Raw genomic sequence first — 26867 nt, 5'->3', positions numbered from 1 at the left:
AGAATAAAAATAGTAGTTTAAGACTTTGGTCAAGCATATGAAGACTCTTTGAAAAAGAAGTCAGACCGTTAATTAGTCACATCTCTGCATACAATTCAAATAGGAACGGACAGTATAAAGGATTTGTCAGGGACAAGAAAAAATTTAGGCAAGGACATTTATATAAGGTGAGGAATTTTCTGTAGCTATATGCCTGCAAACATCTTAGCTAACTCATGAGTATTCTCTAACTTGAAATAGCCATTGTGCAATGCTATTATTTTTTTCTATAGTAAAACTGTCTTTCAAAAATATTAGCTTGAGTTTCAATTAATTTCTCTTGAATCTAGATGTTAATCTTTCTATCAAGTGGAGAATGTGTAGTCACTCAAAGACGTAATAAGTTTCCATTTAATTTATTCTCTTTGCTTATAAACAACATTTGTTGCACTAGAATCAAGATGCTTTTTAAATATGAAAACCTCTTGAAAATAACCTTCCATTAAAGTAATTTAAAATAATGTGATAATTGACACAGCAATTAGAACATCATTGAATGGATAAACTAAAAGCATTTTTTCTTATATATTATTGTGAGAATATTGAGTTTCCATTTTTAAAAATATCTACTTACATATTATTCTTAAAGTTGTAAGTGAAACATTCATTAAAGCCAGGACACAAGAAATTGCATAATGGAAAGGAAAAATATTTCTCTTTTAACCAGTTATGTGAAATAGTTCTGATTCCATTTAAAATAATTTTGAATGCTGTCAAGTATTTTTACTACATTTGTTACCCTCTGGCCTGAAATTGAATGATGATGAAATAAAAAATTAGAAGTTATTGAATAAATATTTTCCACCTACCCAATGAAAATTTGTAATATAGTATGCAAAAATTTTATCACCTAAAGACACCCGTCAGTAAAGTTGAAGCAGTGAAGTCTCTATGTATATTATGACCAAGAGATAATATGGGTAATGCATCCATCTGCACTCAAGTGGAAACAGTGTCATCGTGCTGCTTCAATTACTTCTTTTTCTCTAATTTTAATAAAATAATACATTTCCTGATCACATTAAAAAATTCCATTTAGCTTGAACTAGCTCCATCAGAGCAGCTCTGATTATTGTTAAAAATTGATTTGGTTATCTGAGTTCAGCGAGTGGCCGTCATGTGACCATGACTTTCCACAGCAAATGCCCACTATGCTTCATCTTTCCGTTATATTTCAGGATTTTCTATTAACTTTAGTGACAAACCCACGCAGAAAAGATAGAATTAAACACACACACACACACACACACACACACACAAACACACACACATCCATACAATCTCAATGAAGGCACAGGTCATAACTGTTTGTGAATTAACTGATAATTTTTGACTTTCTGAATCAAAGTCCTTAAGGTAATGAATTGTAATGGCAATATCATTAAATTAAATTAAATTAAATTATAGAAACCTAGAGTCATTCAGTGAAAAAAGTCATATAGTATGTATATTTTTTATCTATAGAGGAAGGTGAACATTTTATAATGAAACCTATCACTGAAAGCAACTGACTCAGTCTGAGCTTTGGTTGTAATACAAATCCCTAAATAGTTTTTCAACAGAAATTATAGTCTAGTACTTGAATACTAGAAAGAAGATACAGGACTCATTGGGAAGATAAGATCTGGGACTAACAATGAAATCAAAACTTAAAAAAGCCAATGTTAATTTATTAAAGTTCTCCCTTCAAACTGTTTTGAAGGTGAATTACTAGTTATTTATTTATTTTTCTCTTCATGAAGAAATAATTGGCAGTCAGAAGCAAACTTCTTTTTTTCAGAGTAGCCCTCAAAAAGATTTCAAGACCTCAAGAGTTTATGAATAGTTTGAGAATATAATTTAATAGGAAGGTTTTTATAAATATCAGTACCTGAAATTTACTGATAATTTTCATCTGTCCTTTTCATATTTCTAATTTGCATATTCTAACTAATGAAATCCTGTCAAATAAGATTAAAAAATCAGGGATTTCAAAGACACTGAAGTTCACTTAAATAAATTAGAAGTCAGTTGGGTTGACTGAAGAACTTATAAGAGCATTTACCCAGGAAGGCAAGCCTGTAATCGGTTTTGAATCTCATTTCTACGCCACGGTGTTACATCTGGTTCTGTTGTAATAGTTATTTTCACTCCAAAGTTGTACTAGGAAAATGATCTGGAGTACCCAGATTACTCTCTAGCTAATTCCTTAGTTTTTATATTCAGAATTCATTGAAGCATTTTATCCATTTTAAAATTATACAGATTTAAGTGTACTGCATGATGTTTTGTTATACATATACACACTCAAATGATCACTACAGTCAAGCCAATTAACACATCTCTCATTTTACACAGTAACATTTTTTTCTGGTGGTAAGAGTGTCTAAAATCTACTCTCTTAGCAAATATCTAGTATAAAACACAATATTATTAACTAGATTACTCGTGCTGTGCTTTAGATCTCCAGACTTACTCATCTGACATGACTGCAATTTTGTATCCTTGAACTGCATCTCTTTGTAACCTTCCTACTTCATGCACCCACATATGATAACTACAGTTCTACTCTCTAAGTAGTCAACTTTTTTTTTTTTTAGATTCCACATATAAGAGATCATACAACATTTTCCTTTCTGTGTTTGGCTTATTTCATTTGGCATAGTATTTTCTAGGTTCACTTATTTTGACACAAATGGCAGGATCTTTTTTACAGCTGAACAAAACTCCATTGTGTATATATGCTGCAATTTCTTTATCCATTCATCTATTGACAGACACTTAAGGTTGCTTCCATATCTTGGCTATTGTGAATAATACTGCACAGAATATGGGAGTACAGATCTATCTATCTGTCTATCTGTCTATCTATCTATCTATCTATCTATCTATCTATCTATAGTGCTGATTTCATTTCCTTTGGGGATTTACCCAGAAGAAGGATCGCTAGGTCACATCGTAGTTCTGTTTTTAATTTTTTGAGGAACCTCCATATTGTTTTCCATAATGGCTGCACCAATTTACATTTTCCCCAACAATGAACAAAAGTTGTCCTTTCTTTACACCCTCATCAACACTTGCTATTTTTATCTTGTTTGATAATAGTTATTCTAACAGGTGTAAGATAATATCTCATTGTAGTTTTGATTTGCATTTTCCTGAAGATCAGTGATGTTAAGCATCTATTCAAATATCTGTGCCATTTATGTCTCCTTTGGTCCATTATTTACTCAGGTTCTTTACTCAAAGATATTTACTCAGGTTCTTTGCTCAAAGAATATTAACGTCTACACTCAGGACACATAACTCTCATTCATTTTTCTATGATTTCACCTTTTTTTTCTTCAAAGATCCTGAGTAAAAAATTTTGAAATCAGGTTATTTGTTTTTTTTTTTTTTTGCTTTTGAATTGTGAGAGCTCCTTATATATTTTAAATATTAACCCCTTAAAAGACATATGGTTTGAAAATATTTTTCCAAATCCATAGGAAGTCTTTTCATCTTGTTGATTGCTTCCTTTTTTGTATAGAAGTTTTCAGTTTGATGTAGTCCTACTTGTTTATTTTTCTTTTGTTGCATGTCCTTTGATGTCCTATTCAAACAATCATAGCCAAGGCCAATGTCTAGGAGCTTTTCCCCTGTATTTTCTTCCAGGAGTTTTATGATTTCAGGTCTTATGTTTAAGTCTTTAATTCATTTTGAGTTTGAGTTTCAGCTGAGCCCAGTATTACGCTGAAGCCAAACCCAGAAAAGGGTACTATAGGAAAAAAAGTATAGGCCGCATCTCTGATAAACATGGGTGCAAAAATCTTCACCAAAGTAATAACAAACTGAATTCAACAGCACATTAAAAGAATCATTCACCATGATCAAATAGCAGTCATCTTAGAGATGTGAGAATGATTAAACCTATGCAAACCAACAAATATAACAACACATTAACAGAATGAATCACAAAAACCATACGATAATCTTAATAGATGCAGAAAAAGCATCCGACAAAATTGAACATCTTTCTTAATAAAAACTCTCAAAAAATTAGATATACAGGGAATGTACTTCAGTACAGTAAAGGCCATATATCACAAGCATGCAGCTAACATCACAGTCAACAGTGAAAAGTTGAAAGCTTTTCTTCTAATATTAAGAACAAGACAAGGATGCCCACTCTCCTCATTTTTACTCCACATAATACTGGAAGTCCTAGCCAGATTAATTAGGAAGAAAAAGAAATAAAAGCACCCAAATCAGAAAGAAAAAGTTAAATAGACTCTGTAGATACCATATTATATGTGGGAAACTCTAAAGCCTCCACCAAAAAACAGAACAGTTAGAATAAATGTATTCAATAAAGCTGCAGGATACAAAATTCACATGCAAAAATTAGTGATGTTTCTATAAATTAACAAAAAATTATCGAAAAAAGAAATCAAAGAATTAATCTCACTTACAGTAGCATAAAAATAAACACTTAGCAATAAATTTAACCAAGGAGGTGAAAGACCTGTATACTGAAAATTATAAAACATGAATTAAAGAAATTGAAGAAAGCACAAGTAAGTGATAAGATACCCTATGTTCAAGGACTGGAAGAATCAATAGTGTTAAAATATCCATACTATCCAAAGCAATCTAAATATTCAATAGAATCCCTACAAACATTCCACTGGCATTTTTCATAAAAAAAATCACTGAAGCGTTTTTTAAGGTAAGATGATTGGATGATTTACCATTGAAATGTTGACATCTTGTCAAAGCATGTTACAGAATAAGATCATAGAAATAAACAGTGCCACGGAGAAATGATACATTCCAAGAAAATTCGCTCAAAAATTTTGAAGCAAATTTTGCTATGAAAAGCAATAATTGGGCTGGGCATGGTGGCTCACTCCTTTAATCCCAGTCTTTTGGGAGGCTGAGTGGGTGGATCACAAGGTCAGAAGATCGAGACCATCCTGGCCAACATGTTGAAACCCCGTCTTTACAAAAAATACAAAAATTAGCTGGGTGTGGTGGCACGCACTTGTAATCCCAGCTCTACTCGGGAGGCTGAGGCAGGAAAATGGCTTGAATCTGGGAGGTGGAGATTGCAGTGAGCCGAGATCGTGCCACTGCCACTGCACTCCAGCCTGGCAACAGAGTGAGACTCTATCTCAAAAAAAAAAAAAAAAAAAGAAAGAAAGAAAGAAAGAAAAGCAATAATTGCCCAATAAAATGTAATCTGAAACCCTAAGAGACATTTCAGTTTATCAACTGTGAGGTGGACCCTATTTAGCTGATGTGATTACTATGCATTGCATGCTTATATTAAAATATCTCACGTAACCTATAAATATGTACACCTACTATGTACCCACAAAAATTTTAAGAAGTTTAAAAAAAGTATATTCCCTTTCCTGATCAATTACATTATACTAAAATATATTATAAAATAATTAGAGATAAATGCAATTTGGTTTTCTCAGCACTGCTTAAACTAGTAGTGAAGAAGAACCCATATAATGGATTTTATAGATAAATTTCAGTGCATTTATAATATGGGATAATATGTGACCACTGAAGGTAGCACTATATACCGAAGTATGTTGAGATGCAAAATGTATTTTGGTATGTCAAGTGATAATAAGGTTCAGTTTGATTATACATATGAAAATAAATAAATAAAAATAAACTGTGAGGTGATATACAATATTTTGTGAACTTACATTTAATTCCTCAATTAGCAAAAATTTAAGCAAATGATGCTGTAACCTAGGTTTTTTCTTCAATAAAAATTTTCTAGGATTTACAACCATCATTTTTTAATAAAAATATTATCTTTACAATGAAGTCTGTTTTTTTCCCACAGCACTTATCTTATGTTAAATATAATACACTTACATTTAACATTTATTGTATATTTTTCTGTCTCCGCTCACAAGAATGTAAGCCCAATAAGGTAACAGACTTTAGTTGTTTTTTTTTTTAATTCACAGAAATACTCCAAATTTCTACAACAATGCTAAGAATATATAGTAGGGTCTCAATACATATTTATTAAAAAATGAATGAATGAATTATTCTCTGTGATGCATATAAAGCAATAAAGAAGGTATGCGCTATCACACTTATACAACTTATGAAAAAAATTAGCTTTCCATTCTTGAAATGTCATTACTCTTCTTAATGTCAGTCATATGGCTTAATTTACAAACATAGATTCATTTGGAACAGATTTTGAAATTACTAATTTGAGTGTAAATCTTTATTTTAGCAGTGAACTCACTTAATTACATAAGATTTTGAAATTACTAATTTGAGTGTAAATCTTAATTTTAGTAGGGCACTCACTTATCAACATAGTCTATACACATGATGAATAGTGTATGAGAAAAATCAGAATCAAAATATTTATTTATATTACTATTTCTACACCCATTACAGGACTTCTATTTCTATACTCTAGTGTATCAGCACCATAACCTAGATATTTAAATCAATTTCATTTGTCTGGTCATACCTGCTATAAAGAATTCATTTTGTTGGTACACATTTCACTTGTGAATAGAAATCATTAGAAAGGTGGATTTAATAAATATTGTAAAACCAGAGAACAGAATTCGTTTGGGCAATGAGAGGCAATGAAAGGATGATATGAGAGAAATGGGAGGATGATGATCGAGAGGCTAAGGGCTTTGAGTTGTATGAAAAAGATTCGAACTAACTGCAAGAAAGAATTTCAGGCTGGGCGCGGTGGCTCATGCCTGTAATCCCAGCACTTTGGGAGGCCGAGGTGGGCGGATCACGAGGTCAGGAGATCGAGACCATCCTGGCTAACATGGTGAAACCCTGTCTCTACTAAAAATACACACACAAAAAAATTAGCCGGGCATGGTGGCGGCCACCTGTGGTCCCAGCTACTTGGGAGGCTGAGGCAGGAGAATGGTGTGAACCCGGGAGGCGGAGCTTGCTGTGAGCTGAGATTGCGCCACTGCACTCCAGCCTGGGCAACAGTGTGAGACTCCTTCTCAAAAAAAAAAAAAAAAAGAAAAAAAAAAAGAATTTGATGGGAAGTAAAAAAAAAAAAAAAGATGAATAAAAAGAAATACTGACTGGTACCCAAGCCCCAGCAGACATTAAACACTATGTATTTGGAGTAAGCCCAATTGCAGAGTTACATTAATTTTTCTAATAATATTCAACAGCTTAAAAGTATACTGAACGAAAGGTTAGGTTAACCCAAGATTAGGGAGTGGAATGAAGTGAATTCAGTTAGAATGGAAGAAAGATGGAAATATATATTCTGTACCCTCCACTGAACTACCAAACTAAAATTACAAATTCAAATATTTCCCACCTTATGACCACCCTAAGTATATATATATATATATATCTTAATACTGATTTTAATTCATACTTTAGCCAATATTGGTTAAAAAAACATGTTCTGGCTGAGTTAAAAATCTGACTCAAGCTAATGGCAGAGCTGATAAATAATCTTTAAATTTCTACAGATTAGATTGCCAGTTCTCTGGGCAATAAATTCTCTTAGGTATTTTTTAGCTGAAATTGTCTTGATTTCCTCTTCATTTCTGAAGTAAAAACCTATGTGTGAAACTTTACATTTTTAACAAAATCATTTGGGAACCAATATTTTAATAGCCGGAAAGTCTCTGGGCTATTCCCAGCTAGAGCTAAAGAGGTAATGATTTTTTTTATACCATGTGAATCCTTGTATCCCCTCTTCACAATTCTGGTAAAAACAAAACAAAACAAAAAACCCATAACCAAGCAAATTCATTTAACAAACTCATTCAACCAAAATTTACTACGTTTCTGTTACACACCAAGCAGTCAATACATGGGGTAACCAATGGCTTATGATGGGGCCTGGCATAAAAAGATAAATTTAGGCAAACAGATTTCCTCTCTTAGCAGTCTGAGCTGTACACAAAGGAATATAAATCATCCCATTATAAAGACACATGCATATGTATGTTCTTTGCAGCACTATTCACAATAGCAAAGACATGGAATCAACCTAAATGCCCATCAATGATAGCCTGGATAAAGAAAATGTGGTACATGTACACCATGGAATACTATTCAGCCATAAAAAGGAATGAGATCATGTCATTTGCAGGGACCTGGAGGGAGCTGGAGGCCATTATCCTTAGCAAGGTAATACAGGAACGGACAACCAAATACTGCATGTTCTCACTTAGAAGTGGAAGCTAAATTATGAGAACACACGAACACATAGAGGGGAATGACACACACTCAGGCCTATGAGAGGGTGAAGGATGGGAGGAGGGAGAGGGTCAAGAAAAATAATGAGTACTAGGCTTAATACTTGGGTGATAAAATAATCTCTATAACAAATCACATGAAACAAGCTTACCTATGTAGCAAACCTGCACACGTACCCTGAACTTAAAATAAAAGTTTAAAAAAAGAAATCCAAGCCAATAGACAGTAAGCTAGTGGGACATTTCATGGAGAAATGAGAGCTAAAAGGCTGCAATGTGGCGTGGGTCTAAGGGTCATGACAGCCATGTGATAGAAGTTCAGAGGAGCCAAGAGTAAGCCATGGAGAGAACAAGAGTGGACAGAAATTTAGTTCCTTCTGAAGAAGAAATCACATGGCTCACAAAAGAGAGATGGCAAAGGTCTTGCCCCAGGACTGTCCCACTGGTTCTTGCAGTTCTAGTTCCAGGGTCCTTTCATGTCCAGAATACAATAGGCTTCATGTGCATAGTCAGTGAGTTTCTGATTTTCCATCTAAGAGGAGCCTAAGTAGAAACTGACATTTGAATAATTATTTCACCATTCATTTCTATGAGGACACATAGTACTCTATGTATATTTACATACTAGGATCTGCACCCTGAGCACACATCTACACACAGGACACATAACTCTCGTTTAGTTTTCTATGATTTCACTTTTATTCTCTTCACAGAATCTTGACTCTAAGAGGTAAGCTATAGCCTGAACATGTAAGCTTTGAGTGGGCATGGAAGACTTGCGTATTACTAATATTCCCGTCTTACAGGTCCTGTGATGGAAGACAGGCAATATGCCCAGTTGGAAGAGTATTTGCTTTGTGGCTGTGAAACTCTAGATGGGAATTCTGGCTCCATTGCTAGTCATGTGACTGCTATTAAAGACACACCTAAGACTGGGTAATTTATAAAGGAAAGAGGTGTAATTGACTCACAGTTCCACATGGCTGGGGAAGCCTCACAATCATGTGGAAGGCAAATGGTGAGCAAAGTCTCGTCTTACATGGCGGCAGGCAAGAGAGCATGTGCAGGGGAACTACCCTTTATAAAACCACCAGATCTAGTGAGACTTACTCACTGTCAGGAAAGCACAGTAAAGACCTGCCCCCATGATTCAACTACCTCCCACCAGGTCCCTCCCACAACATATGGGGATTATTACAATTCAAGGTGAGATTTGAATTGTAATCTCACACAGAGCCAAGCCATATCAACCACTTTTATCCTCCAAGCCTTAGTTGATGTCAATAAAAAAAAATATTTAAAAATTTCACTCTCAAGTAGGTTGTGGAAATACTATATGTAGCAGCAATTACTACCAGCACATGGTAGACAGTCAATAATCTTTACTTCCATGTGTGACTTGCCCATGGTCACATCTGACAATGAGCAAGAGTCTCTTCTGAAACCCACTCATAACTCCATTGTATCCTTCAGCTCAGGTATTTCTACATGTGGATGAAAATAAATTCAGGTGATACTCAAGCCTGGATACTGTTATCTTCCAGATTCTTTTTGAAGACACTGCTCCATATTCTTCCTTTCTTCTTGATATCCTAAGGTGCCTTCTTTTATCATTTTCTTTCTTCTGAAAAAGCTTTCTTTAGCCATTCTTTTGGTTAAGGATTCCTGGCAATACATTCTCTTAGTTTTTCTTCAGCCGAGAATGTCTTTATTTCTGGCTCATTTCTGAAGGATACAGGATTTTGAGCTGACAGTTCTTGTTTTAGCATTTGAAAAATGTCCCACTTCCTTCCAGACTCCATGGCTTGTGATGAGAAATCCACTGTTATTAGAATTGTTTGTCCCCAATAAGTAAGGTGTCATCTTCCTCTTGCTGTTATCGAGGTTTTATCTTTTTCTTCAGTTTTCAGAAATTTGAATATGATGGATTTTGGTATGGATTTCTTTGAAGCTGCCCTCTTTGGAAGTTTACCTTGACCTCTTGAATCTACAGGTTTATGTCTTTTGCAAAAATTGGAATATTTTCAGCCATTATTTTTTTTCCATTCCTGCCTTTTTCATCTCTCCTCTGGGACTCTGAGGACATTAGTGTTACATCTTTTGTTATAGTCCCACAGTTCCCTGAGGGCTGTTTTCATTCTTTTCTTCAGTCTTTTTTTTCTCTCTGTTTTTCATATTGGCCAATTTCTATTGCTCTATCTTCTAGTTCACTGATTCTTTCTTCTGTTCTCTTATTTTACTATTGAGCACATCAGCTGAGTTTTATATTTAAGTGATTGCATTTTTAAGTCCAAAATTTTCATCTTTATATCTTCTATTTCTTTGATGAGACTTTCTGTTGTTTCATTTGTTTCAATCATGCTTGTAGTTGCTTGTTAATGCAATTTTATAATGGAGGCTTAAAATATCTGCCAGATAATTATAGTATATCTGTCATGTTAATGTGGGCATCTATCAATTCTTTTTTATGATCCAGCCTGAGGTTTTCCTGGGTCTTGGTATCATGAGTAATTTTTAATTGAAATCTTGACAATTTTGGTATAATATTAAGAGACTCCTGATTTTATTTAAACTTTGTTTCTGCTAGCTTTCCTTGGTGTCAGTCTGGCAGGGGAAGTGGAGAATGCCACCTCCTTAATGCCAGATAGAAGCCCAGGTATCTTACTTGGCTTTCTTGGACACCCGAGGGGCATGGCTCCTGGTTACTGCTGGGAGGAGGTGAGAATTCTGGCTCTCCAGTAAGCCTGCACTGACACATCCCTGGCTAAGAGATGCAGGCATGCCTTGTTGCTGCTCCCTACTTGGCCTTCACTGACACCATAAAAAGGAGGAAAGGAGAGTGGCCTTATTACCACACGGTGATGATGAAGGTCCTGACTCTGCACTAGACCTCCTCTACTACTAATGCAGAAGGGGGGAGGATGGACACCTCATTACTCTCAGGTGAGGGTAGAAGTCCAGGCTTCTGATATGGGATGGGGGTGAGGGCTCATTTTTGCCCAGTGGGGATGTGAGACTGCTTGGTGAGGGTGGACGTCTAAGATCCCTACTTGTCCTTTGCTTGCATGGATGGGTGTAGGGATGGAATATTTATCTGTGGTGTTGGGTGGAGCAGGGAAGTTATGTCTAAAAGTTCTCTCTCTTGCAGGGCTGCCCCTTTCCTGGTTCTTTGGCTAGAGAGAGCAGGCTTTTCATCTGTGCCTATTGTTGTTTCTGGGTTGTTGAGCTTCTTTGGCTCCAAGTGTGAGATGAGATATGTGAGGAAAAAAATCCCAGGAAACTCACCACTGTGTTGTTTCTCAGGTCTTGAGATCCCTAGCCAATCTGCCTTCTCTTCACCTTTCAGTCTTCTTATATCATCAGTTTTATATATAAGGGTTTTTAGCTGTATACAGTGGGAGGCACAGAGAAAAGTAAATCTATTCCATCTTCTTGGAAGCAGAAGTCTGCCTCCATTAGCTTTCTAATACATATTATTTCCACCATAGATTGTAGGTATTTCATAGAACAATGTTAATTCTGATTGTCAAGTTAGCAACATGAACTATTTACACTCTACCCTTTTGCCAGAGAATATGTGATGCCAAACTTTCTGCTTTCCAATTACCATCAATGCTAAGTAGTGAGAAGTCATTATTAATGGAGTATTACCAGAGAGTTCACAGTTCAGTCTAGTCATATAAAAAGCTTGGTCCCTAGGTAAATTCAGACTACAAAACCTGAATGAGAAATTTTTATGCTAAAATGTGCTGACAGTACTAAGCCCATGTTGAGCAACATTATTTTTAAAAAGTATATGAATACTTTTTAATGTCCTAATTTTTATTATTTTAAGGGTAATATTAAGAGTACAATTCACTACATCTCACAGCATCCCTTTAAGAGGACAAGGGAAGAAAGAAGTTCCCTCAGCTTTGTACCACAAGAAGCTGAACAATCAATTTATTTTAATATTTTAAAAGTTATAAAGCCAATAATTTATTTCTTTGGCTGCCAGGAATCTCAGGATCAAATTTGGTAATGACATAGATTTTCATACCCTTGATTTCATTTTGTTTTTCAATTGAGATTTTACTTTTACTCAGATTTCCTCATGTATTGTTTTTCCAGGAGGACAGTACTCATTTTGGTACCTGATCTAATTTATTTCAGGATCACATGGGTGAATAAATGTATTAAGAAAAGACAGTGGGTTCGTAAGCCCTCAACAGGACAGGAAATAAACCTCAGGTCTCTTCATAACTTGTCAGAGGAACTTAATACCTGCTGCCATTTTGATCCCAAATGGCCTCCTTTTCAAGAGGCCCAAAAACGAATCTGTTTTTTTTTGTCACATAACTTACATTGTATTTGTGAGATGGAGATTTTTAAAAGGGACAGACAAACACAATGACTACCTGGAGGACCGAAGCACCACTATGGAGAAACTGAAGACCACTTTCAGCAGAGTCAATTCCACCAGTAGCCAAAATGGGAAATCCAGGCAGAGCACGAGCAATGGAGGTCACAGCTCTCAAAGCAATAGGTCTGATTGCTGTCCCTACACAAAATCAGAATAATCAATGGTTAGCACACTGACCACTTGAGCATACTGTCTTATATTACTTCTATTACTATGATGTGATGACAGTGTCATTGGACAAATTTCAAATTACTTTATCTCTGTTTAAGATGTATATACATATGTAGTGTATAAATGTTATGTTGTAAAGCATGTTAATTTGTTAATGGATGTTTATTTATTTTAAGGACTTTGATACCAATATTGAATTTAGACATGTTATACAAGTAGGTATAGCAAACACAGAATTCTCTATGCACACATATTACATGCATATTACAATTTGATATACAGTAATGTGTAAAAGATTGCATAGAATATTTGAGCATCAGTGGCTCATGCCTGTAATCCTAGCACTTTGGGAGGCCGAGGTGGGTGGATCACCTGAGGTCAGGAGTTTGAGACCAGCCTGGCCAACATGGTGAAATCCCATGGCTACTAAAAATACAAAAATAAACATTAGCCAGGCGTGGTGGCAGGCGCCTGTAATCCCAGCTACTTGGGAGGCTGAGGCAGGAGAACTGCTTGAATCCACGAGGCGGAGGTTGCAGTGAGCCCAGATCACACCATTGCACTCCAGCCTGGGTGACAGAGTGAGACTCTGTCTCAAAAACAAACAAACAAACAAACAAAAAGGAACAGCAGATTTTGAAAAGAAAAACAATCCCATATAGTACATCAGTAGACATACAGCTATGTTATGTTTCTTTAGAGTACAAAGCAGATGTTGTGAACATAGACTCTGTAAAAAAAGGCAACGTGCTGATGAACTTACAGATTCCATGTTGCTTTTTATATGTACTTCCCACAATTTGAAAAAAAATAGGGAGTCTAATCCTATTTTTCACATATTAGAAGTTTTAATCAAGTTAAAGAGAATTTACTAGAATCCAGTAATTAGAGTGTATGCATTTAATTTTTGAATATTTAATTAGCCAGACATTACCAGTATATTATTCCCTAATAGTAACAAAAATTGTATGGATAGAAAGAATACTTTGGGGCTATTTTAAAAATGAGTATATTGTACTAAAGCTACTTTGAATTCTCAAATGTTAAACATCCCAGAGTACATTAATGCTTTCATAATAAAGGAATATAATTTGATATTCCTGGTGTTCCCTTATAAGTCAGGGGTCCTTTAAGCATTTTCTGAACTAAAGACAGTTCAACTTATGCAAGAATTTGACATTGCCTTAAACCAGGGCTTCACAAACAACATAAACAAATAACTGGTTCAGCCTCACGTGGTGAGTTCTTTGTCATCACCTCCACCACCACTAGTCACCAGCAATATCAATATGTATTTACTGGAATGCTTACTCTGAGGTAGCACACACATCCTTCCTTTAAAAAATGGCCAGAACTTAAAATTAAATTAAATTAAAAAATAAAATAAAATAATTAAATAAGAAAAGAAACAAAAAGTTAAAGGGCTTTCAATTTGAAAAGGCTAGATAGCATATGATTCCAACTATATGACATTCTGGAAAAGGAAAAACTGTGGAGACAGTGACAATATCAGTGATAGTAAGGAGTGAACGGGAGGGATAAATAGGCAGAGCAAAGAGGATTTTTAGGACAGTGAAAATACTATATATACTATAATGGTGGATGCATGTTGTTATACATTTACACACACACACACACACACACAAAACACACTTAGAGAATGTATCTGTTACACTCGTAGAATGCCCAACACCAACTGTGAAACCTATTATAAAGTTCGGACTTTGGGTGGTTAGGCTATAGGTGTCAATGCACGTTCATGGATTACAACAAATGTGTCACTCTAGTGGGGAATGTTGATAATGAGGGAGGTCATGCATGTGTTGGAGCAGTGGATATATTGAGTATCTCTGTATCTTCCTCTCAATTTTGCTGTGAACCTAAACTGCTCTAAAAAATAAAGTCTAAAACAGAGGCTGGGAGTGGTGGCTCATGCCTATAATCCTAGCACTTTGGGAGGCCAAGGCAGATGGATCACCTGAGATCAGGAGTTTGAGACCAGCCTGGCCAACAATTTGAGACCAGCCTGGCCAACATGGTAAAACCCCGTCTCTACAAACAAATACAAAAATTATCTGGACTTGGTGGCGGGCGCCTGTAATCCCAGCTACCCAGGAGGCTGAGGCAGGAGAATTGCTGGAACCCGGGAGGTGGAGGCTGCAGTGAGCCGAGATCGCGCCATTGCCCTCCAGCCTGGGCAACAAGAGCAAGATTCCGTCTCAAAAAAAAAAAAAAATCGGTGGCTTTCTTTTTATCCTGTTCATATCTGTTTCAGATAAAATTGAACATTTGCATGACTAATGCTTTTGTACTCAACACAAAAATGTTTGTGGAAATGTCTACTTGTGGCTCCCACACCTCAAACAGCTTCCTCTACATATTACTATAGTATTCCTTAGTTAGGAATATTCAATGCTGACACTTCAAAATTCAAAATAGACATTTTGAATACAAAGTATTAAGTTGGGCAAATTAGAAACTGGACATTAAGATTCTACTTCTATATTATTTATCAGTGATTCCTCACAGTTTTTATGTTTTAACCATAAAAAGGCTAATAGTGGACAGAATTTATAGTGAGAATACAAAAACACACATATATATATACACATATCTTCAGTTATACTAAAATAAATCTACATAACAAAAGTTAAAGGAAAGCATTTTTTAAGGAAAGCTGTAACAAACTTTTTGATAGACACACAGCTATCTCTGCATAATATAACTGGCATAGTCAATACATACTAACCCAATGGCTTCTTTACATACACACTACTTTGAAGTAATAAAGAAATATTGGTTTTTTTCCCCCTTATTTAGTTGACCCAAGAGAGTAAATTTGAGCTAAGTAGATAAATAATTTATTTCTACCTCCACTGTCAGAAGACTATCATTAACAGTAAGGGGTAAAATTTCAAAGTGGTATACAGGGATTTGGCCACATATTCTATTGATATTAATGGACATAAAATGGCAACACAGCTTTGAAAAATTAACCAGTGACACTTAAAGGGCAACATTATTACACAGGTGTTAAAAAAATCAGCAAATTCTTATTGGCATTTGAAGATGTTCAATTAGGTCAATAAGACATTTTCCAATTTATGCTTTTCTTCCTTTCTAACGCTTTTATAATGTACCTAATGAACAGAAAATCTTTTCAAAAAATAAGAGTATTTTTTCAAGTTAAGAGTAACTATGTTCTCTGAGGAAATGAGATCCAAAAAATGAAGAAATGATCTCTCTGTTGCTGGACTACAGTAAATTCAGTTTTTATTTCCATTATAAACCCAGTTTGATTTTTTTTATAACTCAACTGATTTAACACAAAATGTAATCTACCTGTTCTCAGCATTTTTATGGGGAATAGTTCTTAAGAATGACTTCATCCACTAAGAACGGTTTCTAGAAGGAAAATGAAGGTATATAAAAAGATCTTTCTAAATTGCTATATAGAATTTATTTTTAGTTTTAAAATGACAGAAATGAAGTAATAATAGGTTCAAGATAAAAATAAAACTGTTGGTTTAAAGAAAATACATATATCAATGCCATACAAAATTGTACATATGCCAATTAAAATCATAAAGACTTCCTGAATTACAATTATCGAGAGAAAGGTCTTTTAAAATTTGTCACTGCTACAGTGATTAATGATTTTAGACCAAAGACTAGGGAGGAAGAAGCCAGTGTGAGAAGTTCAAAGAATGTGTATGCGGGCTCTATCCTTAAGGAAACAACAAGGTTTAAATCAAGAAATTGAAATCCTATACACTTAATTGAACTAACAGGTAACATGCAATTTAAATTAAGCCCTCATCTACATGGGGTGGCCAGATGAACCTAATGGGGAATTCAGTTACATCAAGCCATTCTGCTTCAACTGTGTGGAATCCTCCAATAAAAATCAAGCCATTCTGAGTTCCCACGTTTTGAAACAAGCTGCAGATTCGAACAAACAAACGAAAAATGAACTGGACTTATGAGTTGCAACATTGCTACCAAGAACTTTGCTTTGCATTATGTGGCTCTTGTGGTGGACTAGACTGAACTGTAACTTTTGGTCAATAATCATTCTAGGCCCTCCATGTAGTCATAATTTAAAATACAAATCAGTGTGTTGAATTCATATATTGTCTTAGATAAACTACACAGAACATTTTTGAATTGATTCATGTTTCAGAAAAACATTTTAGTAAGCCAGAGATTTTGAATTAAGTTAATCAATCTGATTTTGATGAAAAGTATTTTTCTTAAGAAAATGAACTCTCGTTTGTCAGATATCATTTTAAATACGATTTCAGAAATGCTATCATTGGCTATAACATTATATATTGATATATGTGTATTAATGTATTATGACAATCAGGTTCCTTACTCAGTCTTCATTTATCCATTCATCTGTCTATCCACAAAATATTTTTAAAGCACCTATGGCTTTTTTTTTTTCCTGGTTCATCAGTTTGTGTCCTAACTATATATCTACGCTTGACTCACAAAACACCAGGTCTTATCATTGTAGTAGGTTATTTCAAGTTAATAATTTGAATCCAGTTATTCATTCTCTACCAGTATTCCACTAGAAACAATTCACATTTGTTAGAACATTATACATTTTATAAATAGTATTAATATGAATTCTATCAAGAAGGCAATTTGAGGATGAACTAGTTACCAACATCAGAGAGACAACTGGGCCAACTGTTGAGGTTCAAATCTTAGTTCCATTTATAAGCTGTGTGACTTTGTGAAAATTTTTAAATCCCACCGAATCTCAATTTTGTCATCTATAAAATAATAAAAATTGTAATAACGTCTTCATAGAGCTGTTTTGAAGAATAAATTACATAATATATATAAAAGGCGAGGACATAATAAAAATTGTAGAAGTGTTTGCTGTTATAAATTGTACTGCCCTCAAGGACAATTGATTTCAGAGGGAGCATTTATGTAGTTTACTTTAACATTGCCTTCTGTGTTCTTGTGTGTTTAGTGATGCAATTAAAACCAATTTTTAAATTGGAGACAAAAGCATGATGCCTATGATGACAGAACTTTATCCTCTGAAACCTTAAGAGGACCATACATGTCCCCTCCTTTTTCTCTTTTCCTAACAGCTGTCATTTAGCAGTGTCATAATGTTGATGAAGATTACTTTGACCCCAAAGGAAAAAAAGCCTCAAAAGGCTGACATCAATATATTTAAGAATTTTTTTTTTTGAGAAGCAAAATGTCCATGGATTTTAATTACAATATCTGAACTCAAGTTTATTGGTGAAAAGGAGGCAGAGATGTACTTCGCATGACTAAATCCTTGAAGAAAAAAGGAATTTTTAATGAGCAAGAGAGTGTGGAACATATGCTAAATAACTGGAATTTTGAATAATTGAGTTTAATTCTGTTTGTCTTTCTCCCCCTAATCATTTGACTCCTAGGACAGCGACTGTTACACAATTAATTGTTAGAACTAAGTCCACAATAAACTCCCTGATAATAGCTCTAGCTGGCAATAAAACAGAAATTGGGTTATAATACTCATTCGTGCTCACTGTGTATGCAAAAAGAAAATGTAGTTTTAATTTGCTTACATTAATTAAAATATAATGAATTAAGTGGATAACAAATTCATTAGAAATTGAACCTTGACTGTCTAATTGTTAATAGTTTTAACATCATCCAGAAGAAAAAAAATTAGTAAATCAAGAATTTCAAGGATTTAGGAGGTGAGAGATTGATTTTTATAAACTACATATAAATTAACCACCAACAAATTTATGCTTTACTAAAATAAGTGTACAATGTTAATGAAGTTAATATACTAATAAATACACGGGACACACCTATTTAAAAATAACATCTTTACACATGGATTAGGGTCCTCTGAGAATATTCGCATAATTCAATCAGAAACTGAAGTACTAAAAGGATCTAGGGTTATATGTAGAGATGTGTAATTTAAAGAGAAGAAATGGAAAAAATAAAGTTGATTATTTGATGTTATTTTAGTTTTTTCAGAAAAGCTAAAAATTTTCTTCTGAAAATGTTTTAATTTTAGTTGAATTTTTTATGTTTTATCCAAGTCTTCCTATCTTCATAGCTATGTTTTTCTGCTTCATAATGCATTCAATATGTTCCTAGTGGATTCATATTAAATAACTCAGTACCTAGCATGTGTCAGGCATTTATTTTTACCAAGAGAATTAATAACATTCACCAAAGAGGGCCATTCTCCTTTCTGAAAGTGTCAGCTACTGTTACTGGAATGAGTAGGATCACTCATTCATAGAGTGATTTCCACGTGCAGACACTGAGGCAGGGGCTTCATGTACACTGTGTACTTTAACCCTTGTAACTCTGAAGCTAGGTGCTGTCCTCTCTATTTTGTACATAAAGAAAGAGAAGCTCGAGCTGAATAAATAACTTATCCAGTGTCACGTAGTTTAAAAAGGATGTAATACGATTAAAAATAAAGTCTCTGCGACATGAAAGTTCCCATTTTCAGTTATTATTGAGAAGTGACAATGCAGCAATTACCAAAAGAACCATCTCTGGATTATTTTTGCCTAAGAAAACTTGTATCAGTACAGACTGATGCTATGAGAACACAGATGAAGTCCAACCAATTAGGTGTAAGTCTCAAACCGTTTGCTTTATACAATTGTAGCTTTGAGCAAGCTCCTCAACTTCCTAAAACATTGGTTTTCCCTAATTAAAAAACAAGGACATTAATACTAATAATATTCCAGGGAGTTTGGATGTATTAGATGATACAACTCATGGGAAAGACTTGGCACAGTGCCTAGCTTATACTGTATATAAGCTAATATTAGTGTAAAAGCCAGAGAAAATTGATCAGAAAAATAAACATTCAGCTATAACACATAAGGATAAACACTTAATTTTTAAGGGTTGTTAATATTCATTCCTAGATATAACATTTGGGGATCCTTTTGTAACCCATATGTTATTTCATTGGTTTCAAAATTATGAATATTCATAACTTGAGTCTATGGTAGTAAATGTGTGTATCTGTGTGAATAAATCTTTATTAGATTTTTAAGTGTAATTTGCAACGTGTGTGTGCGTGTATATATATATATATATATATATCTTCTAAGTCTTTTTTGAAGAATCTGTTCCATTAGTGCTTAGACACAAAGTTACATATACAACAATGTTCCTAGAAGTATTACTTTCTACAGAAAAACCGTAGAAAACAATCTAAAGGATCATGAGTAGTTACTCTATTAAATAAATTATAGTTCATCAAGATATGATATTCCAGAAAACCTTTAAAATTGACACGCAAATAGCTCTAATTTATAATGTTAAGAGTTAATCACAAGTAGCAGAGCAATATATATGGTATGGTCCCATTGTCGGCAAAAAAGTATGTGATTACATTTAGTATGTGTGCATGTAAGTGCATATAATGTTGAATTTCATACTGTTCACAGGTATCATCTCTGGGAAAGGGGGTGAGTCCTGCAGTAAAGGGGTTGAAGACCTTTCAAGTTTATATATATATACTTTTTATTGTTGGATTCTTTTTGATAAAATGGTGTTATAATTTACTTCTGTAGTAAAAATATCTATTTTTATAATGTTCCTAAAATTCACCTTACAAGAATAAGCATCATCAGAATATATGATGTGACATTTTTATATATGAGTGATACATACAGTGATTCTATCCTCTGTACATTACAAAGAACATGTTTGGTTCTGTGTCCAATATTTTAGATAAAAGATCTACAAACACAACAGAGTGAATAGGATGATCTCTCTTGATCTGTCTTTCTCACACACATATCATATATATCTATATAGTGATTAAAAGAAATCCTATAAATGGTCATCAAATATTTGAAGGATAACCATGAAAAAAAGGGCTTATCCTATGTAGCAAATTGGAACGAACAATTCAGCATACATGATTGATTTTATTATTCTTATTTTTATAATTAATTTATTGTAAATTCAGCAATGAAAGCAGCTACAATGGAACTTCCCTATTCCTTGAATCTTGATGGCTACTTGACAGCAAGATGCAACAGAAAGACTTCTCTGTACTACAGGAAATATTGGATTAGTTTTTCTCTTCCAATTCAAAATCTGGGGATACTATAACTTCTTCTTTGTAGTTTAAGAGCAATTTTATATGCTCTATAGTTTTCCAACAGATACCAGTGATTAACTTAGAAAAGAAGCAAGTATGAGTTAACTTTTAAGATTAAATATGTTAAATATAAATGCTCCTCTTTTGAATGCTTTCTAATTGACAGATATTTTCCTATTTATTTTTGCATACATTGTGCTGGTAACATTACTATGAAATAGATATTTCTGTCTCTATTTTTATAGATGTGAAGACTGAGATTCAGTAGGGATAAATGCCACATCCTCAAGATCTCTCTGTTAGAAAGTATGGGTCCAGCATTTGAATCCAGGCCTACCTGACTCCCAACACCATGCTCTTAACCATAATGCTATGCTGCTTCCTGATTTGAAGTGTCTGGATATAAATTAAGCTTTAGAAAGAAGAGTTAATAATAAAAATTGTTATAATTAATAAAGATATATTATCCAGGTATGATAAAACTATAAAAATCAACATTATAGAAAAATAGACATTATATTAATTGTTGGATAAAAATTAAATTAGAAGTAGAATAGTTAGTAATTGTATAACTAGAGTAACCATATAGCCCAGTTTGCCCAAGAGAGTCCCAGTTTATTATACCTGTATTTATTTGTAATTACGTGATGTAACAATAGCTATCTTCCTTTGGTCTAAAAGTATCCCAGTTCAGATGATAAATTATAAAATCATACTAGCTATAACTAAAGATAATTATGTCCAAGAATAATAGGACAAAGACAATTACAGAAGCAAAGTGAAATTTGTTTTAGAACCAAAACCAAATTTATGAGGAGCTTAGAAACTCACTATACTGTCCAAGACTCAAAAGATGGCATGAAGAGCTAAATGTCTTTAAATTTGTCACTAGAGAGAAAAATATACGGCATTTACTAGGCATAATTAGTCTATATGTATGTTCTTTCTATTTTCAACCTGTAGGTGGCCACCACAAGCTACACTTATTAAACAACTCATTAGTAGCATTTTCAATACTGTCATCTTCAGATAATTAGCAATTTATTTAAATAACCAATTTCTGTAGAAATAATTGCCATGAAATGCCCTGAACCTACTTTTTATAAACTATAATAAAAGTGTTAAGATAATCCCTGACATTTGCAAATGCCATTAGTTCACCTTTCCTTTTGATAGTGCTATGGCATTATGTTTAAACAATTACCCGATAACACAGCAGTTTAATGAAACAGTACAGTAAGCACATTCTTCAATATGGCCAGAGAGGACATTCAGATTTAGAAAGAAATCCAGTGCGCAGAGAGGGTTACCCAGAGGAAAAACACAGCTAAAAGAAAAAGAATTACTGAATTAAGGACATTATTGCTTTTTCCAAGTTGGTTTAGTTTCCATGGTAGATGCCATATCATATGTACTCTCTTTGGAAACAAGAAAGGAGAGTTTTACAAGTTGATTTATGTGATAGACTGGTGTGAACTATAATCATATATATCTACGAATATGTATAATACCTTCATTGTATTATTTGCTCTAAAACCTTGATGCAGGAACAAGTAGTAAATTTTTCTTACTATCAACCTTAAATGTACTTTTACTTTAAAAATGGTGTGCACTTTCAAAGTAGAGTTATTGAGGAAACGCACAAATGGTTTTACATCGCAGCTAGTATTTATCATTTAAAATAGACCAGAGTTCTAACTCAGTTTCTTCCTTGCTATTCAGTTCCTTATACTACTAAGATCCATTGATGTGGGATTATACAGTGTGTCTTGGTTGCGAGTGGTAAAACTATTTGAAGCCTTTATAATTTTTAAGCTGTTGTCCACTTCATATGAAAAAATAAAATTAGAATTCAAAGCCAGTGGCAATATTATTTTTATGGTTAGACTGAAATAACTTGAGAACCTATTAAGTACCAGTTGCTCTGCTAAATTATTCACTCATTATTTATATCCTCACGACATCATTACAAGTCACATATACATTATCTCCATTTTACACACAAGGAAATTCAGGCTCAAGGAATTAAATAGTATGTGCATGTAAGAAAGGCAGGGCCGTGTGGTTAAATAATGCATTACAACAATAAGACAATTAGTCTGCAATATCACCATAAAATTCACTGCCGGGTTTGAATGTGAGGACTTTTCTTTATTTCCAGATTAACACATGCCTCAATCTCCCCAAATAAGAGCTTCTGTCAATGCTTTTTGCCTACAATTTTAAAGGTTTACCTATAAGTATAAATAGAAGAACTATTAAAAAAAGACATATTTCCCCAGCCAAGAAATTATTCTCACCTATGACAGACTTAGTGGACTTGAAGTAACATTTCTCATGTGATTTCGCTTAAGGATGTCCAGAGCAAATGTTACACAGCATAAAAATCTCACCATTCTATGTGTTTTCAAAAATGATTATTTGAGTAGGAGAAGGAGGAAGATTATAATGACAATGATAATGCCGATGACTGGAGTTTCATTTTACTCTTGGGAAAATCCAGGATAACAAGTGGGCATTATTCTGAGAACAAACAGAAAAATAACAAAAAAGAGGTTCCACATCCATTAGGATCCTATTACTTCTTCCTTTGGGAAATCACAATTTCTTTTCTCTCTGAAATCCTGTGCTCTGTTTACTCTGTGGGTGGTTCTATGGCCAGGGTGTCCATGGCAGCACTTGCTGTACTGTAAAACCATTCCTTTCACTCTCAGCAACGCATTCTCTTTCACTTTACAAAGAATTACATGTGTTAATCTCTATGCTCTGTGATAAGGCTGTGTCCCTCAGAGTCTACTGAAACACAGGCTGTACAGCAGTTGATGGCGTTTTGTTCTCTTCTTTGGCCTGTACAACTTTCAAAGATGTGGTGTGGACAAGGACATCGCTACCTGGGCCCTTATCTGAACGCTCTGAATCAATGCTCACTCTAAAACTGACCAGGCACTTTGAAAAAGAGAGATCGTACTGTTTAGTTGCTCTATAAATTAGTTGACAATAACATTTCTTCCTAAATTTCAATAGGGTAAAAAATGAAAAATCATTTTCAGTCAAAATTATTTCTTGTACCCAGCACCATGGCTGTTGCTCAAAGGCAGCAGAAGAGATGTCTCTTCTCAGCAAGCTTATAAGGCTGGGTCAATGAGATAAAAAACATGGACAACCCATGTTCACATGCCCAATTTTGTGGGTCAGACAACAGACGCTGAAACTTAGAAGACAAGGAGAGCCAGGAAATCTGAGGTGGTCTAGGAAGGCTTTGAGGAAGATGCAGGACTTACTTCAGCTGGGCTCTTGAAAGATAAGTGGGTAGGTCTGGGGCTAAAAATTAGGATATTTCAAACTGTGGCAGAGGTTGGGAACAAGGTGAGAAAAATTTCAGATATAGTAATGAACAAATCATATTTATAAAACACGTTAACAGCAAAACTAAAGTAGCCTCTCGGGTTGGGAAATGGTATACAGTGCATTACATAGTGTAGGGATGTTGCCTCCTAGGCAGGAAAACAGCCTACCCCCAGCTCTCGCAGCTACCAATATCAATTTCTATACGGTATTTTACTTTTTAAAATGCATTAAAAATATTGACCTAGTATAAGAATAAACAGGTTTAAATTTAAATAAAATATCAAATAAGGGAAGTTCAAAGCTATTTATTGTTAATAAAAATAATATTCCTATTTTAATAGCAATTGTTAATTATTAATAAATTAATAAATATTGCTATTTACTGCCAATAAAAATATTTCTCAGGGGACACTAAAGAGAATCTGTACTCTTTATACACGTCCCTGTCTGCAGCCTTTCTAGAGATCATAAAGTTCTTTCTAGTCTGATGAAAAGTAATATTAGGATTTTTATCAAACAGAAGAGATAAGAACTACAACTAGAATAATATGATCCACTTTTTCATAATATAGAGAGCTTATATAATGGAAGAGAACAAGTGTTCCACTCCATTCAACCATTCAGTAACTATTGCCAGTAATGTGAATTATGATTTTCACAGATGCATCTATACTTTAAACAAACATCATAAATACTGCAGGAATCTGTAGCATGTATTAAAAAGAGCATATGATCAAAAAACTAGGAAAGGAAAAAGAACTTAAGACTACATTATTTCAGACAAGATCTCCTAAAGTATTACCTAAAGGAACTGTAATACTACCCTAGAGCATAAGGATAGGGAGCAATCTGGCAACCTCTCTTAACATACCACAAGTCAGCTACATGCCAAAAATGGGAAGCTAGTTTCAAGCTGTGCATATTGGTGTGGCCCCTGAGACCCCTGATGTTTCAGGGCTTTGGACTACAAGCTGGGGATGTGCCTCAACCAAATGGATGATAAAAACTAGTAGTGATTTGTATAGCCACTGAGTAGGCATGAATTTCTAATGTATCTAATACAGAACCAAATAGAATAAAATAGAATAATCTATGTAAAGCAGGCAGCACAGTGACAAGCACATAGTAAATGCTTTAAAAATGCCATCACTACAGCTTCTAAAAATATAAAAGGATAATAATAGAACAATATGAGCAATGTCATACAATAAACTCAACAGTTGAAGTGAAATGCACAAATTCCATGCAAAACACAATTAACCAAAATTGAGACAACAAAAAACAGAAAGTCAAAATTAAAAATAGATCCATAACTATTGCAGAAGTTGAATTCATAATAAAAAACATTTTCACAAAGCAAACTGCAAGCCCAGATGGCTTCGCTGGTAAATTCTATTAAACTAAAGGAAGAAATAATACCAATCTTACACAAACTCTTGTAGAAGATAGAGGAAGAATGAGCCAATCTCAACTCATTTTATAAAGCCAGTATAATCTTGATATTGAAACCTGACAAATAAATTAAAGGAAAATAAAACTATAGACCCATATCCATAGACCCAAATATCTGTATTAAATAAATTCAGCAATATATAAAAGGTGTAAAGCATCATGATCAAATACAGTTTATCCCAGGAATATGAAGGTAATTTGATATGGTTTGGCTGTGTCCCCACCCAAATCTCATCTTGAATTGTTAACTCCCACACTTCCCACGTGTTGTGGGAGGAACCCAGTGGGAGGTGATTGGATTATGGGGGCGGGTCTTTCCTGCGTTGTTCTTGTGATAGTGAATGAGATCTGATGGTTTTAAAAACGGGAGTTGCCTTGCGCAAGCTCTCTTTTTGCCTGCTGCCATCCATGTAAGATGTGATTGCTCCTCCTTGCCTTCCACCATGATTGCAAGGCCTCCCCAGCCACATGGAACTGTGAGTCCAATTAAACCTCTTTCTTTGGAAATTGCCCAGTCTGATGTATGTCTTTATTAGCAGTGTGAAAATGGACTAATACATGGTTTAACATTTGAAAATCAATTAATGTAATTCACCAATCAACTGAATAAAAGAGAAAAGACATATGAGTATCTCAAAAGGGTACAGAAAGTGTACACAGGAAAATTTGAAATCCATCCATGATGAGAACTGTAAGCAAAACAAGGGTGAGACTATCCTCAATCTGACAAAGAACATCTATTAAAAAACCTATAGCTAAAATCAGACTTAATGTTAAAAAATTCTTTATATACTCTTCATACTTTCTATATACTCTATTCCATATACTCACAAGAAGCAATTAGAAAGTTAAAAAATAGTATTCACAATAGCACCAAAAAGCAACAAATAGGAGTACATTTAGAAAAGATACGTAAGATCTGTACACTAAAAATATTTTGTAAAATATTTCTGAGAAAAATTCATGATACTTCAGAAAATAAAGAGACATACTATTCATAGACTTGTTGACTCAATACTGTTAAGATGTTAAACTTCACCAAATTGATCTGTAGATTCAACACAACTCAAAACAAAAATCCAAAAAGGTTTCTTTGAAGAAACTGATAAGCTGATTCTTAACATTATTT

The 26867-nt window shown here is 34.2% G+C and overlaps 1 protein-coding gene across 6 annotated transcripts in view; it reads right to left on the bottom strand.

Moving 5' to 3' along the window:
* DPYD (dihydropyrimidine dehydrogenase) overlaps positions 1-26867 on the bottom strand; it is an 840660-nt gene that overhangs the window by 144632 nt on the left and 669161 nt on the right. For all 6 annotated transcript variants that reach the window (XM_055115757.3, XM_034931766.3, XM_008960543.5 and 3 more), the window contains one exon: positions 12644-12786. In XM_055115757.3, the coding sequence (XP_054971732.2) occupies positions 12644-12786 (143 nt within the window). The remainder of the gene's footprint in view (positions 1-12643; positions 12787-26867) is intronic.

The sequence above is a fragment of the Pan paniscus genome, chromosome 1 (assembly GCF_029289425.2).
Source record: "Pan paniscus chromosome 1, NHGRI_mPanPan1-v2.0_pri, whole genome shotgun sequence".
Taxonomy (NCBI): Eukaryota; Metazoa; Chordata; class Mammalia; order Primates; family Hominidae; genus Pan; species Pan paniscus.
This window is presented reverse-complemented; position numbering and strand designations above follow the sequence as displayed.